Here is a 15034-nt window from a genome sequence, read left to right as displayed (position 1 = left end):
TAATTTTACTAATTTATTAATATAAAAAATTAGAATATTTTAAATAAGTTGATGCGGTGAAATTTGCATCTGAGGCAAGTGTGTGATTGAAGGAACGGTGTCGTGGAGAAATTGACGCGTGAAATATATAAACTGAAGTAATTGTGACGCTGTTCACTTCATATCGATGAATATCATAGAGAACCCTATTCTTGCTCTTGTTGAAGAGAAAAGGAATGAGTTTTGGAATTTTGCCGCGGAGGATATGGAATCGAGTTCTAAATCAACGAACCACACACATCCAATGCAATAATCAACTAATGAAAGTTCGAGAGATCATCTTTTAATCTTTCCCACCGAATAACACACAGAAGAATGAAAGACATGAAAATGACCTCATATCTCGTTGCTTCTGTTTGGTAGTATTTATTTTCTCTAACTCCAAATTTTCTGCAGAATGCAATAAATATTAGTAAAACCCCTTAACCTGTTTTTTTAAAGTACTTCCATACATGATTAACCTATTAGTTGGTGCTCAAATTATACCACTGTACTTGTTGATCGATGAAACATTCGTGATATTGCTGCTAAATGACATTTTATTTTCAAGCTTTAAGATAAAGTTCTGTTAATTCACTAATTGTTTTACTTACATTGCACAAGTTTTTTTTTTATTTAAATAGAAGTTCAAAATATAAATATAAAATTTATTTTACCCATTTTTAAAAAAATTAAAACTAAAAAGTGGATTTTTTATTGTTAACAATTAATATTTTGTTGTATTAAATTAAATTAACTTAAAATGATAACCCGTTTAAATTTGAGAAAAATATTTAATATGAAGAATAGCTCTTAAATATCTCTGCATTTAAAAAGAAACTTAAACTTATAATATGAAGATGAATTAACCGAACATAAAAAGGAAACCATTAAAATAGTGGGCGGTTGAAAACATAAAAGGATTAGTGTGTTAAAAGCGAAACCAAATTAATCTAAATCAACAAACCCAATAAAAATATGAAAAAAAATAAAAAATCAATGTTCTTATTATTTTTTTTAGGCATATACTCGCACTAATGTCGTATTAATTCAAATAATTATAGATTATCATATTTAAATTTTATACAAATTTTAAATTTATATATACTATCAAACTTTTTTCACTTTTTTATTTTTTATTTTTATTATTTATTTATTTTATCTGCATATTTATTAACTTTTTGTATTTCTACTTTTTAATCTTTCTTTTGTTATTAGACAAATTATATATTTTTCATGATTAAATTGATATCAAATAAATTTTTATGTACTAAATAAATACTTTAATGTTTTAAAAGTAATTTTTTTTAATATTTTTTATTGAATATGTGTTTAAAATAAATAAAAAAATTAATAATTATTTTATTATTATTAAGAGAAGAAAGGAGGAAAGAAAGAAACCGACCTTTGAGGAATATATAAAGGGCAATAAGGTGGATTAACAAAAACGCTAACTCACACGTTTCTTTTTTTTCTACTATTGAATTTGAAGTGAGCAGAGGAAGAGAAGGAAAGGGGATAGAATTAGGGTTAGGGTTAGTGAAGGATGCCGAAGAATAAGGGAAAGGGAGGGAAGAACAGGAAGAGGGGAAAGAACGAAGCAGACGACGAGAAGAGAGAGCTGGTGTTCAAGGAGGACGGTCAGGAATACGCACAGGTCCTTCGCATGCTCGGTAATGGCCGATGCGAAGCCATGTGCATCGACGGCACAAAGAGGCTCTGTCACATCCGCGGCAAGATGCACAAGAAGGTCTGGATCGCCGCCGGCGACATCATCCTCGTCGGACTCCGGGACTACCAGGACGACAAAGCTGATGTCATCCTCAAGTACATGCCCGACGAGGCTCGCCTCTTGAAGGCCTACGGCGAGTTGCCTGACACCACGCGCCTCAACGAGGGTATCGGCGCCGGCATCGATGAGGAGGACGATGCCACTGCCAACGACTACATCGAGTTCGAGGACGAGGATATCGATAAAATTTAGTTTCATTCTCTTCTTAAAATATGTTTCTACTCTTACTATTTCATGTTTGCATATCATATCACTTATCATATATCTCTGCTTTGCCTTATATGTACTGTTCAATAATACTCAGATTATCTTTTAGTTTCTCTTTTCTCTTGGCGCTGTGTTTGTTGGGTGTTTATGATTGCCATTATGTGTCTTTTTTGTGTGATTGTGATTGTGCTGCTGCAAAGTGTTCTGTTGTTGTAATCAGTTTTTGAACCTTGCTGTTTAATTAGAGGTTGGTGGATTGATGGTTCAAAGTTTAATTGATAGAGAATGAAGGGATTATTGGTGTTGTGTGTTTAATCATGATCATGTGGTGTGTTATTTTGGTTTGATGAGATGGTGAATTTTCAGTGTAGTTATGGGATGCTGATATTATTGGACTGGTAGAGCTTGTGATTGTCATGTTTCAATACTCAGGTAACTTTAGGTGTTTGGATATCTAATAGTGGGTAGAGTAGAATGAGAGCTGCATTGGATATTATTATGTGTGTCCCATAGAACTAGTTGTTTTCCGCTCCTTCTCTTACCCTTTTCTACCTCCTCATCCCTGCCACTCTCCGGTTTACCCCAATCTTTTATTCAAATCCAACCCAATAGTTTATATGATCTCAGCATTAAATTTGGACTTTTTCTTCTTCATCTTGTCGATTACTCGTAGACTAATTTGCTAACAAAGCTGGAACACAGGGTTCTAATTCAATTTCCCATCGCCCCCTGATTGGGGTAGGAGGTCTAACCGAGTTGCAGAAAAAATGGAATAAAAGTTCCTAGAATTAAACCTCTATTGGTTTATCATGCATGTTTTATCCGGTGGAAGTGAAAATTTGTTGGTTTCATGGAACCGAGTTTGCGAATAAAGGAAATGTAGTTTGCAACCTGTTTGTTTAACAACTCAAATGGAGTTCACGCAATTTTTGATACGCAAAACCACGATCTTTACTATGTTCTGTCATTGGGAAAGTAAACCAATTTTATCTAACAACGTTGTACACGGAAAAACAAAAGTCAGAATTGATTTTGATAAGATTGATATTAAATTTAATTGAAATAAGAGTTTAAGTTAATATTAATTATAAATTTTACATCAAAATGTGTGTTGCAGAAGGAGGAATTGATTTTGGTAAAAACCTAACGAGTTAGCTGCGATGTTCTGGAGTGAAAGACAATTATTGTTTATATCTTCTTTCGAGCATACTCATTTACCATTAATTTTCATTATGTTGACATTGAACTGTTGTTAATCTTGTACTTTATTTGTCCATGCAGAGAGTCCCATTATTTGAAATGTTTCGTGAAATGAAAGAGAATGTTGCTTTTATTAAGAAGGGAATAAAAGTGTGGGATTATAAAGCTATATGTCAGAATGAATACGTGCAACATTTGTGTCTTCATATTGCGATATGAACATAATTGCTTAGTGGTCACTCCGTTAGGAGACATTAGGCCCCCGTATCTTAATCTGATCACTGGTCGAACCGACCATGAGTTAGAGACCTAATGCTTTGCCAAGTAAATTGTATTTTAATTTTCTTTTGGATAACATGCTTTTGACTAAAACTTCAGACCTGAATAGGAAGTAAAATTTGAAACAAGTTAACGTTGTTTTTTGGTTGCAGTAACTGATATTAAATGACATTCATTACATAAATTCAACTAATTAAAAAAGTATGCGATTGAAAAAACCCTTCAGCGGCTTAAATTATTTCCTCTGATTTTCTGTACCGAAGTATTGACTTGGTTAACATTCTGGGCCATCCAGAGGAATCTCAGAGTAAGTCAATTCAAGCTATCTAGCACCGATTAACTGTTGGCTGTGTTACTTGTTTAGAAATACACTTAAGAGCAATTTCCCTTGGCAGGTAATGGACGCAACTCGGATTACATCCCTCTAACCGTGTAAAGTTACAATAAGATAGTCGTTTACAGTAAAGGTTAATAAGTACCTCATTTATAGAAGACCAAGTGTTATACCATTGCAACTATTCAAATTCTTATGTTTCTCATCACAAACTTCTCTGGTAGATCAGAGTGAACTTTTGCTTGCCCTGGAGCGAGATTTGTGATCCTCCAACCTTGCTTCAAGCAGTTTTGCCATCAATGTGTTGTCCTTCATTACTCCCCTAGCCAATTTGGAAGAAGAATCAGACTTGTGAAAATCCGGGACTACAGATGTGGGTTTCCACTGTTTTACAGTACTAACATTACCAGTAACTGCAGAATGGACACATGATTCTTCCGTATAAAGTTTATCACCTTCGAAAGACAAGGATCTGTTTCTAACCATGTTGTCAAGCCTGTGACTTGAATTCATTCTCTTTGTCCATAATCTATTACTTTGTGGTGGACCTTGTGTTGCCTCACAAACAGTTGATGCCCCAGGGGTATTAAATAGAGCTGTGCTGTCCCCTCCCATTTCACTTGATTTCCTCTCAAAATTCCAACTTTCATTTTCATCACATGACATGTTCTTCCCTACGTTTGCTTCCAACTCACTGTCCTCAGTAATTTCCTTTGACTGAGCTTGTCTCCCCTCTGAATTGAGGCTGCTTTTTTTTTCTTTATGGACCTCTACAGTATTATTGCTGCTCAGTTTGCAGCTGGGTTTGTCAAATCCTTTATCAGAAGTCCTTTTCTGTTTAAAAATGTGGGTACTAATGGAGTCTTCCTCATCCATATTATGAAGTGCACTTATGCCCTCCTTTTGGAGAAAGGAATCCAATGAATGCGAGCAAGGGTAAATTTCCTTGAGCTTCTTTGAGGAGGAGTTACCATATCTTCTCAAGTTAACAGATCTTTTTGCACGAAGAAATGTTTCAATATCAACGCCTAACTTGTCAACAATTGAATCTATCTCAAGTAGATCACTGCCTGCTTGAACTTGGTTCATTTGCTTGCGCTCCTCAAGCCAAGCTTCTGAAAGATGAAGTATTAGCCTATCAATGTTATCCCCTTTAACTTGACCCTTCTCAGCATTATGCATAAGGGAACGTAGCTCATGTTCACAATCTCTTATTCCTTTGGCAAAATCATCACACAAGTTCTCCAAAAGGATCCGTGTTTTTCTCTCCTTACCAAGATCTCTCAAAGAACTGGAGAACGAATACTTTACTTCAGAAAGCTCTCTAGCCAGCCTCCTATGCAGGCTTTCTGAATGCTTTCTTAACCTCCTCTCATCTTCTATCTCTTCCTTCACTGACTGAATTGCAGCTTCAATTTTATCATGTTCTTTGTTCTTCCTAACAAACTTGTTCTCTGTTATTTGCTTCGTTAAGTTCTCCATTTCCAGCTTATCCAATTGCTTTTCTTGTCGTAGCTCTTTAACCTGTGTTCGAGAAAGATTGAGTTCCAGTTTCAGGGCTTTCACTACTGATATATTTGATGCATGCTGTTCTTCGAGACACCAGATATGGTTAAGTACCTTGAGTAACTCTTTGGATGATTCAGGGCTGTGACTTGACTCTCTAATTCTACCCTTGAATTCTAAAGAGTGAATAGGATTTATATGATTGTACGCTTCAACCTGTTTTAAGCAAATAACGTATTCAATCATCTTATCATATATAAAGGGTAAAATAACATCATTTTGAAACTCATCTAGTTCGCAGATAGTTTTGAAGATATACATTATATATGTCACAGTAGGATCATTGACAATAAATACAACAATGCATCATGCTTTATAAATTAAGATATGGAGTTTCCTCAATAAAAAGGAAAAGAAATCAAAGAAACCATAAAGAAAGTTGGTTAGCTATATCTGTTTAAAAACTAAGGAGAGATTGTTGTAAAAGACGGCTTTTGATAAAGTCTATCTAAACCTTAAGGGACTTCTTGGCAAGACCCTTTGAATTAATGGAGCTAAAAATGTTGAAACAGTGCTCACAAATCAGAATTGTAAATTTGAATACATGTCCTAAAAGAAACGGGCCTAAAAAGCTAAACAGATAATAGAAAATACGTTCAGGATGCTTCCAGATGACTACTTTATTATATCTTCACCATTTCTCAGGATGATGAGTATCTAAAAGCATTTCAATCTTATAAAATTTCCCTCGTTAAGTCCTCAATATAATGGTGGTTCTTTAGCTGCAAGAACCCGTTTCCTTCTAGTGCAAAAGTTCCATTTGATATTTGTATGATACAAAGTTACCTTCAAGGCCACAATTGGTGGTAATTATGGATAACTAGTCAGTTAGTATCCTCGTTTAAACTTCATACTTATATAATATTATTAATTTGTTAATTTCTTAAAAACCATAAAACTGCTTAAGATTCAAATGGAATACTCGCTCACAATTACTTGCATGGAGCTACTGTAACTAGCAGGGGATACAGGTTGTAGAGTGCGATCATTTCTTTTAACTGATCTACGGTGGTGGACAAGTGATGTTTGAACATGTCTTCTCAAGCCCCTACCAGATGCTGTCTGCAATGACGAACAAATATGGGTCAGCAATCCAAATATATTAAAATACTTTAAACAAAATTATGACACTAGGAAATTGAGTGTTTGCAAAACTATGTTATTGCTAACTCTGTTGCTATCCTAGCGATTAAAGTGATTCACTTAAAAGAACAAGAGGTGGTTTCATAAGAAGCAAAGTTGGGGAATGAAGCTAAATGAATGCAGCTCCAGTGAAATACTGAATCACTTTCTTGACGCGTAAAAGCGCCATGAGAATGCAAGTATATGGACGCTGGATATTAAATAACCTCCCTTCATATGGAGCTCCATGCTATATTGAAACCTACCTTAGACATTTAATTGAAGAAAGTATCTTAAGATGAATAAGGGATAATTATGTAGACAAGGTTCTGAAAAATTTATGGGAATGGCCCAAATGAAATGAGAAGCAACACCTAAAAGCAAATGGGAATATACAGAATCAATCATAAATAATAAGAGTCTTCTTAACAAGTACCCTTTATCGGCATTAAGAGATCAGTAATTAATAAACTTCTATGAAAAAAAATATATTGTTACATTTTTTAATAAAATTTCTATTTTTACAACTCAATTGCATAATGCTAACTGTAGGTGAAGTGAAAATACGAAATTATATTTTTTTTTCACAAATCTACATCACCCGTTTAATTTAATTTGACATATATAAACCAAATCAAAGTCATCAACTTTTATAACCGAAACTGAAAATTCCAATTTTAGGCGTAAGAATATGCACAAAGATGGGAAGAAATTTAACATAGGAATATTTTATCAAAAAGTTTAAGCTAAAAGATGGGACACCCTGCCCACCAGTCATCAGTCCCTAAGGGATCAAAATCTTGTGCACGGGAAGAACATTTTTGGTTAAGCCCACTAACCAAAATGCCCCCCAAAACACAAAGACAATAAAAGGTGATGAAAGAAAAACTAACAAGAACAGATGAAAAGCAGAGAACCAAATAGACTTATTTCAAACTAGTACAGAAACAAATCATATATGAAAAAAAGAATTGAAAAGAAATTTTGTTCAATAAGCAACACGTTAGAGCTCAATGATGCAAAACAAAAGAGAGAAAAAATAAAAGGGTGGGCTTGAAGAGACACAACAGATGCTGAGATCATTAGACCTGGTGAGGGGGGCTATGAGGAGTTTGAGACATATGTTTAGAAAGCTGAAGAAGATTGTCCCTGCGGTGGTGAAAGTGGCTGCGAAGCCTGATTCCAGGTTTGCTCATTGTGGGAAGTGGGGCCAGTTGGTGGGGTTGAATTTCCCACAGTTTGGCACAAAGCTTTCTGGCAGAGAGTGTAGATGTGGGAAAGTTGAGGAACTCTTGAACCACGTTTTTGTTGTTACCATTCTGCTTAGATGGAAACTCAAGTCTCCAAGTGGGTGGGGGAGTTGAAGGGCATCCTCTTTTCCCCACAAGTTTCCACTTCTCCACCATTAACTCTTCCTTTTTCTTACTTTTTTCTCTTCTTGCCATCTTCCTACTCCTTCCTCTCTCAACTTCAAATTTTAAAAATCATTTTGTTAAAGTATAATATAAATAAAAAACGAAAGAAATCACTTGTTCCTTTTTAACAGTGAGATTGAAATGTTTTCTTCTCGTTTTTCTTTCAAACTAGACAGTGCTGTGTCACCACTCAAGCAAGCTCCAAGAACAAGTCAAGTAAACTTAAGGGTAAGTTACAAAGTCAGTTTTCTTCTCTCTCGTCAAGACATGAAGCCACGTCAACACATGTTTCGGAGTTGGGTCCCCTTTTTATTGGGCCCTTATCCCAACACCTTAATTTTGTCGTCCTTTTGTCTTGTCTCCTCACAAAATAATTGTTTTACTTTTTTTTGTTCTTCCCTTAAACCGTATTTCAGTCCCCATCGCTGGGGAAGGTTAGATTTCCCTCTTTATTTATTTTTAATCATATAAAAAAGGGACAATATAAATCAAACTCTATTTAGATTTTGGCTTATAATTTTGTCTATCATATGACATTGATGACGCTATGTTATATGTGCTAAAGATTTTCAAATTATGTCATTATTTTTCAACTAAAAAAATGATATTGTTGTGTATACAAATCTTATTTTTCAATTAATTTACAGCTCCTACACATAAATAAAATTGAATTATTATATTCTTTTAAATGTTATTTATAACAAGGCTTACAAAAGTACAAGAAGACAAATTTGTATTAAACTATCTATAAAAATTTTAAGAGTGATTATATTTTTATAAAATTTTGTCTTAATACACTTCTATAAAACTACTTGTAAATAAGTTTCGTAAGAGTATAACTCATTGAATTATACATGGAACTTGTTATATCTCATTTGACATGTTTTAACTGAAATGTTTACTTCCATGACATAAATTTAAAAAAATGAAATAACCTCCTACCAACAGACTAAGGAAGAATAACCAATTTCAATGGATTGTTTTCAACATTGTATAACCAATCTTAAAAAATCACTAATTCCTTTTAAATATAATTTTGTATTAAATTTGTACTCTTCATAATTTTTTATTCCTTTAATTTGAAGATGTTAAGCATCAATTAATCAGAATAAGGAACAAAACATGACACATAAGTCTCGTATGTGGCGGAAAGTGTAATCGCATCATCATCATTATTGCTTTGAAAGACAAACAGAACAGGCCATGAGGCCAGCAAGGGGCAGTTAATAAAAAGGGCAAAAAGCCTAAAGTTAAGAGGTGAACATTTGAAATTTTCATTTGCTTTCTTCCATGCAAAGCTAACCTAAGCTGTGCCTGTAGATGTACAACTATAAGATCACACGGGCCTTGAATTTAATCAAGAAAATATTATGATGTAATTATGACTAAATATTTGATTAAGGGAAGATTGAGAGGGCATTAAAACTCAAGTAAGCATGGGGCTTATAGGATTATGGGATAGCACAGATTGCAGTGAGCAAAACAAGTGATCGCGATAAATCTTTGGAGGCATGTTGTCCTGATGAGGGTCCACATTCTGAGTCTAGGACTTAGCATTTTGTCCATTATGATCATCGAGTGGCCTTGTGGTCCATCTTCCTTCTCATCTCATGCCTTGTCTTGGAATTTATTCCTCGATTATTATTTTTATGGGGAGACATGGGATTGCCCAAAGATTTCATTTTTTGTACCTATTCCATACTACAAGTTAATTTAAAAGCAAAAGCAAGTTCAACATAGTTGAATAATTTTTGGGAAAATGGAACAAGAGAATTCCTTTCACATACTTCCACATTGAGGTTCTTGGCATTAACCCTACATCATTTAAGGGTGTCATGACAGGTCTCTTAACATTCTTAAAAGCCCATGCACAAGAGTACCATTTGCAGAGGGGTTTTGTGCCCTTGTACGACCTTCACACTTTTCTGTCTAGCTATCAACAACAGTGGCAATATAGGCTTTGCTTACTAATTGCATTTGGTGCATTGTTCCCCACTCATTACTCCTAGGTAAATTTCGCGAGAACACCATTTTTTTGGTAAACAAAATTTGAAGGTGAGAGAATAACATTAATTTAAGGTGGGAAATACTTATGTGCTAAAAAAGTATTTACTATTTACAAATAACTTATATTTATTTCATCTTAAGAAAATGAATAAAATTCGTGTATACAAATTGTCATATACAAGACTAAATTTTATTCTATTTTTCCAATCCCTTAGGTCAGATCATTATGTTTCATTACTAGATTTGTTTGAGTCTCCATTCCCTTAAATTGTTTGTGGTCCAAAAAACGTTAACGCTAACACACATTAACAATGTGCCTATTTTATCTCCAACATTGGTAATGATTGTTTAATGTATGACAATTGGGTTTTTCACTTTCCATATCCTCTTTCTGCTGCCTCCGAAGTGTCAAATTTTTTTATGAAGCCAGGAAAGTTATCATGTCACTTAGTAGATGTCTAGTAGTTGTAACATAATGTTTTTCTCATATTTAGCATTAGGAGTAAAAAGCAACGGGTCAAATGAAAGTATTGTAACTAGAGAAATAGTCATCCCACGAGTTTAAGAATGGCTCTACATGCACATTCCAACAGTTAGAATCAACTTCAAGAATGGCTATGCTCCTACTGTTAAGTTTTATGGTCAGTTCTACGGCTTAATTTGCATAACTGCAGCAGATGCTCTTTATATGTCAAAGAGGAGGTGAGTATAACAAACCAAACACCTTTAATTTTTGCGGGATCGTCCTTGTTGTCCAACTTCTTTGGCAGTGATTAATAGATTTCAGAAAATCTAAGGATGTTTTCTTCTTTCATTTATTATTTTCAATTTTAATTATAAAAAGGTTACCTATCTCCATTAAATTTTCTATTTTCAAATATTTATATACAAAATACTAAAAATAATTAAAATAATTCAAAATAAACTCAACTGAATTTGGAAACAGGAAATGTTTTTTCTTTCAAAACAAACAAGCAAATTTGATTTTGGGCCAAATATACTCTTCAGCGGCTACTTTAAAAATAATTAATACTTCGGCTTGTAATCTCTTAACAATGAGGCTAAAAAAAAGCATGGACAAGGTGAGATAGATTAAATTCTCCAAAAAGATCAAACTTCAGTAGTTGGCATGCTGAAAATGTTATCGAGCATCAAGTTATGTTTATTATGTTTAATCATATTTCAGTTCTAGGCACCAACAGAGTAATGAGGCAAAGTTGCGCTGCGGGCCAGTATAAACAAAGTCTGAAAAGATTGACTATCTTAATGCACATATTACATTGGTAAGTTCTACTCAAGTTTGTATGTTCTACGAGAGAGAGGGGAACTATTGCAACGTTACTCATGCCACAATGCACTGCTAAAGCTTTCCATTGACTTTGGTACAAAGCCCATGTAATTGGTACAGAACCATGGACCCGGCAAATCTTGGTGTGGATGCCCTTAATGTAATTCAACAAAATATCAAACAAATTTGAGAGTTTCTTGATATATAAATTCACCATACTAATACATTTTAAGATCCTCCGGCGTAACCTTCTGCTTGAAAGAGGACAGTCACATGTTCTTTTGCAATCAGTCACAATTGAGCACTCACACTATGACCTGTGAAGTCAGAAGGAAAAAAGAAATCTTTACCCAACGAAACATGCAATACTCAATTATATTGCTAGTTTTTAAAGGCTTTAGAAGAACCAAATAGTAACAAATTAGGCATAAAAATAAAGTTTTGAAAAAAATTAACTATATTTTTTATCTCATTTTTTCTTATAATTCACCGTAATAGGACCTAGGGGAGGTACCGCCATTAGAATGGTGCTTAAGGGATCCTCATTAAGGGGGCAGAAAAGGGGTGGATGAGGGAGGAGGAACGTGTAAGGGATGTCCATTAGAGGGAGCTACTGCTGATTGATGAATCCCCACCAAAAAATTGCAAACAAATTTCAACCAAATGAGCTGGACTCAGGACATTTTGTGTCTTTAGTTTCACCAAAATTCAATTTCAGTCCCTTAGTTGTGATTCCCACAATATTATCCCTTTCGTTCTTACAAATGATGTAGTCATGTCCTTTTGACATATTTGCAAAAACTAGAGAAAAGAAGAAAGGCCATGGATTTAATTAATAAATGAATTTTACGCATCATAATGTTAAAATTTCCCACCTAAGCTTGACTATGAAAAAGAAACTTTGCAAAAACAAGAACAAAATGCTCAATTTATAATGTTAAAAACAAGAATAAAAGAATAGGACCACACCTCAAGGTTGACAAATCAAATGCTCTTCTCTGCAAGACCATTCAATTTTGCCAAATTTGCTTCCCTCCAGATTGCTTTCACTTCATCTGTCCGGAAACGCTGGGTGAATGTAGAATCCTCCAGTGGAGTCGATGCACCATGAGCAAATTCCAGCAGACCTGTATAAGCTATCATTGCACCGTTGTCAATGCAATACCTATCATCAGTGGCAAACAACCTTCCACCACGTTCAGAGCACATTGTTCTCATCATCTCTTGCAAACGCTCATTGCAACCTACACCACCAACAATAAGAACATCTTTCGAGTCACAATGAGCCATAGCCCGCTCAGTTATCTCCACAAGCATGGCAAACAAGGTCTCCTGTGACATACTAAAAAATATCAATTTGCAATGTGACTATGTATTAATGCAATATAATAGGATGAAAACAATCAGCACAAATTAAATTTACCTGCAGAGAGTAGCACAAATCTGCAGGCGTGCACTCATTATTCTTAAGCTTTTCAACAGCAGTTGCTTCAATATAGCTCAATATTCCACTGAAAGATACATCCATCCCTTTGACAACATAAGGAATGTCAATAAATTTCTCTCCTTTTTTCGCGAGCTGGAGGATAAGGAAATTTTATAAGCCAAGTTGAGATAGATTTTCACGTTCAAAGGATGTGCCATAAACCATGTAAAATAGACAAATAGAAAAGCACCTGCTCAATGTTGTATCCAGGACTTGGATCGTTGGAAAGTGTTAAAACCCTGGCAAAGCGATCCAAGCAGTTGCCAACAGCAATGTCAATGGTCTCCCCAAAGATTCTATAACGGCCCTCACTGTAAGCAATGACTTGAGTGTTGCCACCACTGACATACAAGACAACAGGATCATCAGCACCAGTTACAACCCTGCCCATCTCAATGTGTGCCACACAATGATTGACAGGAACAATGGGCTTCTTCCAAAGCAGTGAAAGCACACGAACAACAATAGCAGACACTTGCAATGGAGCTCCCATGCCAGGACCCTTGGTATAGCAGAGACAATCAATTTCTTGAGGAGTGACTTGTGCAGTTTGCAAAGCAGATTTGACAAGAGGAAGAATGTGTTGGAGATGATGCTGTGCTGTCTCTCTTGGAAGAAATCCTTGACCAGGAGGCGTGATATATGTGTGGCGTGGATTTGAGAGAATTGTTCCATCTAAGGTCACTACCCCAACACCAATCTTGTTCGCTGAACCCTCAAACCCCAACGCTATCATTCTCTTCATTTCTACTTTAAGAAAAAAGAACTATAAAACATTGATTAGTTACTCATTATGTTGTGCTATGTAATCACAAAACCCAAAAGGAAAAAAAAGAGGGTAGATTTTTAAAGCATAGTTAGCGTGGCGAGTAGAAAAAGATTGAATTTTGTGAAGGAATTGGCATGTGGGGGCGAAGAAAGAGTCGTTACCTGTGGCTGCCGGCAGTTTCAAAGGGATAGTGCTTTCTGGTTCCTTAATCTTCGGAATCCGAATGGGAGGGTTTATGTTAGTGCTTCCTTTTTCGTATTTTCGTTTAGCTAATGTTGGTGCCAATTCTCTGTTGACTAAGTTGGGTTGTAAAAAGACCCGACAAATTCATGGGCTGCCCAATAAAATTTTACCCGTCTAATTTTCATCAATTGGGCTATTACGTTTCTATTTTTTGGGATCATATGATTTTTCGACCAAAGAAAAAGGACCATAAGATTTTTATTTTATTTTTATAATTTAATTATCTTCAATTCTGAATTAAGTAGAAACTAATAAAATTTAAACAGTAATATGTAAAATAAAAATTAATTTATAATTATGATAATTTTTTCCACTACAATGTGTCAATTAGTTGTTCCATTTTTTTTTCTCACTAGTGGTATTTCTGTCATTGACATATAAACGATGATCATATTAAATGAATGTTGATCGTACCTTAAAGAACATGTACCAAGCTATGTTCTTAACATTCACATAATTTCTTTTAATTGTTCTGTTCTGTCAGTACTGTTCTTGACCTTTTTAAAACCTTAGACAAAATAAAAAATTAAGACCTTTTAAAAAAATTATAAAATATAATAAACAAAATAAAATTATATATTAATAATTTTATTAAAATAATATTTTTTTCTTAAGTAACTTTAATTTTTTCTAATAAAATTAAAAAAAAATATTCTTTCATTCAACCAACTCTTTATGTTATAATTAATTACAAAAACACAAAAGATCATAAAAATGAGTTCTACAGCATTCTGAGATGCAAAATCATTAATGATAACATTAACATTAATATTTTTTAAAAATCTTTATCGATTGATAAAATTGTGAAACCATTCAACGGTTCTTGTAACATTGATGACCTTAGGTAGGTTTTGATTAACTTTAACTTTAAAAAACTTCTTTCAGTTGATAATATAGTCATTGGGACCGTAAAAAAAAATCTATAATTGATTAAAACATTTAAATAACAATTTGTAAATTTGACAAACTCAATAACTATTTAATATTTTGGAAAAAAACTAAAATTCTCCATAAAATTTAATGTTAAGAATAGTTAAATTTTGGAATTAAATGAAGTTTTGAATCTACTAGGTCAATGAGTCGACTATATTTATAACAAGTGAGGTGCAGAAAATTAAATTATTTTTTTTTCTATTTTTTTCAACTGCAAATTATAAGAGCTGAATTTTTTTTTAAGTAAAAGTAGGACACGATTTTTACTTTGGGCGCTAGGCGATCGCACCTCTAAACTACCCTCAAAACTGGGCCGAGTTTCTGTGTATATGATTGAAGTCGGATGAATGTTTATATCCAAATTATGACTCCATC

General features: G+C 34.1%; 3 protein-coding genes across 7 annotated transcripts; 1 reads left to right on the top strand and 2 right to left on the bottom strand.

The window, feature by feature from the left end:
* The first annotated feature begins 1453 nt into the window (after positions 1-1453).
* LOC113862882 (eukaryotic translation initiation factor 1A) lies at positions 1454-3615 on the top strand. 2 transcript variants are annotated; one of them, XM_027496156.1, is made up of 2 exons: positions 1454-2449; positions 3299-3615. In XM_027496156.1, exon 1 carries the CDS (start codon positions 1565-1567, stop codon positions 2000-2002), a length of 438 nt encoding a protein of 145 aa, XP_027351957.1. In that variant the 5' UTR covers positions 1454-1564; the 3' UTR covers positions 2003-2449; positions 3299-3615. The 2 variants fall into 2 exon arrangements, with proteins under 2 accessions (XP_027351957.1, XP_027351958.1); XM_027496157.1 differs by lacking the exon at positions 3299-3615 and having other exon boundaries at positions 1454-1948; positions 2115-2126.
* Positions 3616-3857: 242 nt separating this feature from the next.
* Positions 3858-7981, bottom strand: LOC113863245 (uncharacterized protein At5g41620-like). Of its 3 annotated transcripts, XM_027496757.1 has the most exons (4): positions 7607-7981; positions 6333-6458; positions 4430-5552; positions 3858-4222 (listed from the first exon to the last, which is right to left on the bottom strand). In XM_027496757.1, the coding sequence occupies exons 1-4, from the start codon at positions 7961-7963 to the stop codon at positions 4056-4058; spliced, it is 1773 nt and encodes a 590-aa protein (XP_027352558.1). In that variant the 5' UTR covers positions 7964-7981; the 3' UTR covers positions 3858-4055. The 3 variants fall into 3 exon arrangements, with proteins under 3 accessions (XP_027352558.1, XP_027352556.1, XP_027352557.1); XM_027496755.1 differs by having other exon boundaries at positions 3858-5552; XM_027496756.1 differs by having other exon boundaries at positions 3858-5354.
* A 3105-nt stretch (positions 7982-11086) lies between these two features.
* LOC113862904 (probable tRNA N6-adenosine threonylcarbamoyltransferase) lies at positions 11087-13774 on the bottom strand. 2 transcript variants are annotated; one of them, XM_027496194.1, is made up of 5 exons: positions 13645-13774; positions 12905-13480; positions 12652-12807; positions 12198-12560; positions 11087-11545 (listed from the first exon to the last, which is right to left on the bottom strand). In XM_027496194.1, the coding sequence occupies exons 2-4, from the start codon at positions 13457-13459 to the stop codon at positions 12213-12215; spliced, it is 1059 nt and encodes a 352-aa protein (XP_027351995.1). In that variant the 5' UTR covers positions 13460-13480; positions 13645-13774; the 3' UTR covers positions 11087-11545; positions 12198-12212. The 2 variants fall into 2 exon arrangements, with proteins under 2 accessions (XP_027351995.1, XP_027351996.1); XM_027496195.1 differs by having other exon boundaries at positions 12905-13461; positions 13645-13720.
* Between the last annotated feature and the right edge of the window lie 1260 nt (positions 13775-15034).

The sequence above is a fragment of the Abrus precatorius genome, unplaced genomic scaffold, assembly GCF_003935025.1.
Source record: "Abrus precatorius isolate BTA unplaced genomic scaffold, Abrus_2018 Scaffold3, whole genome shotgun sequence".
Lineage (NCBI taxonomy): Eukaryota > Viridiplantae > Streptophyta > Magnoliopsida > Fabales > Fabaceae > Abrus > Abrus precatorius.
The sequence above is the reverse complement of the archived record's forward strand: the minus strand, read 5'-3'. Positions and strand labels throughout refer to the sequence as shown.

Bases quoted from the DNA above. Each gene is read 5' to 3' on its own strand.
- LOC113862904 (XM_027496194.1), bottom strand. From the start codon at position 13,459: ATGAAGAGAATGATAGCGTTGGGGTTTGAGGGTTCAGCGAACAAGATT. The intron at 12,808-12,904 runs GTGCTTTTCTAT...CTTATCCTCCAG, and splicing joins CTGGATACAACATTGAGCAG to CTCGCGAAAAAAGGAGAGAA. The intron at 12,561-12,651 runs GTAAATTTAATT...AGTATGTCACAG, and splicing joins ATTTGTGCTACTCTCTGCAG to GAGACCTTGTTTGCCATGCT.
- LOC113863245 (XM_027496755.1), bottom strand. From the start codon at position 7,963: ATGGCAAGAAGAGAAAAAAGTAAGAAAAAGGAAGAGTTAATGGTGGAG. The intron at 6,459-7,606 runs GTCTAATGATCT...TCGTCATTGCAG, and splicing joins CTCATAGCCCCCCTCACCAG to ACAGCATCTGGTAGGGGCTT. The intron at 5,553-6,332 runs GTAATTGTGAGC...TGCTTAAAACAG, and splicing joins GTTACAGTAGCTCCATGCAA to GTTGAAGCGTACAATCATAT.
- LOC113862882 (XM_027496156.1), top strand. From the start codon at position 1,565: ATGCCGAAGAATAAGGGAAAGGGAGGGAAGAACAGGAAGAGGGGAAAG.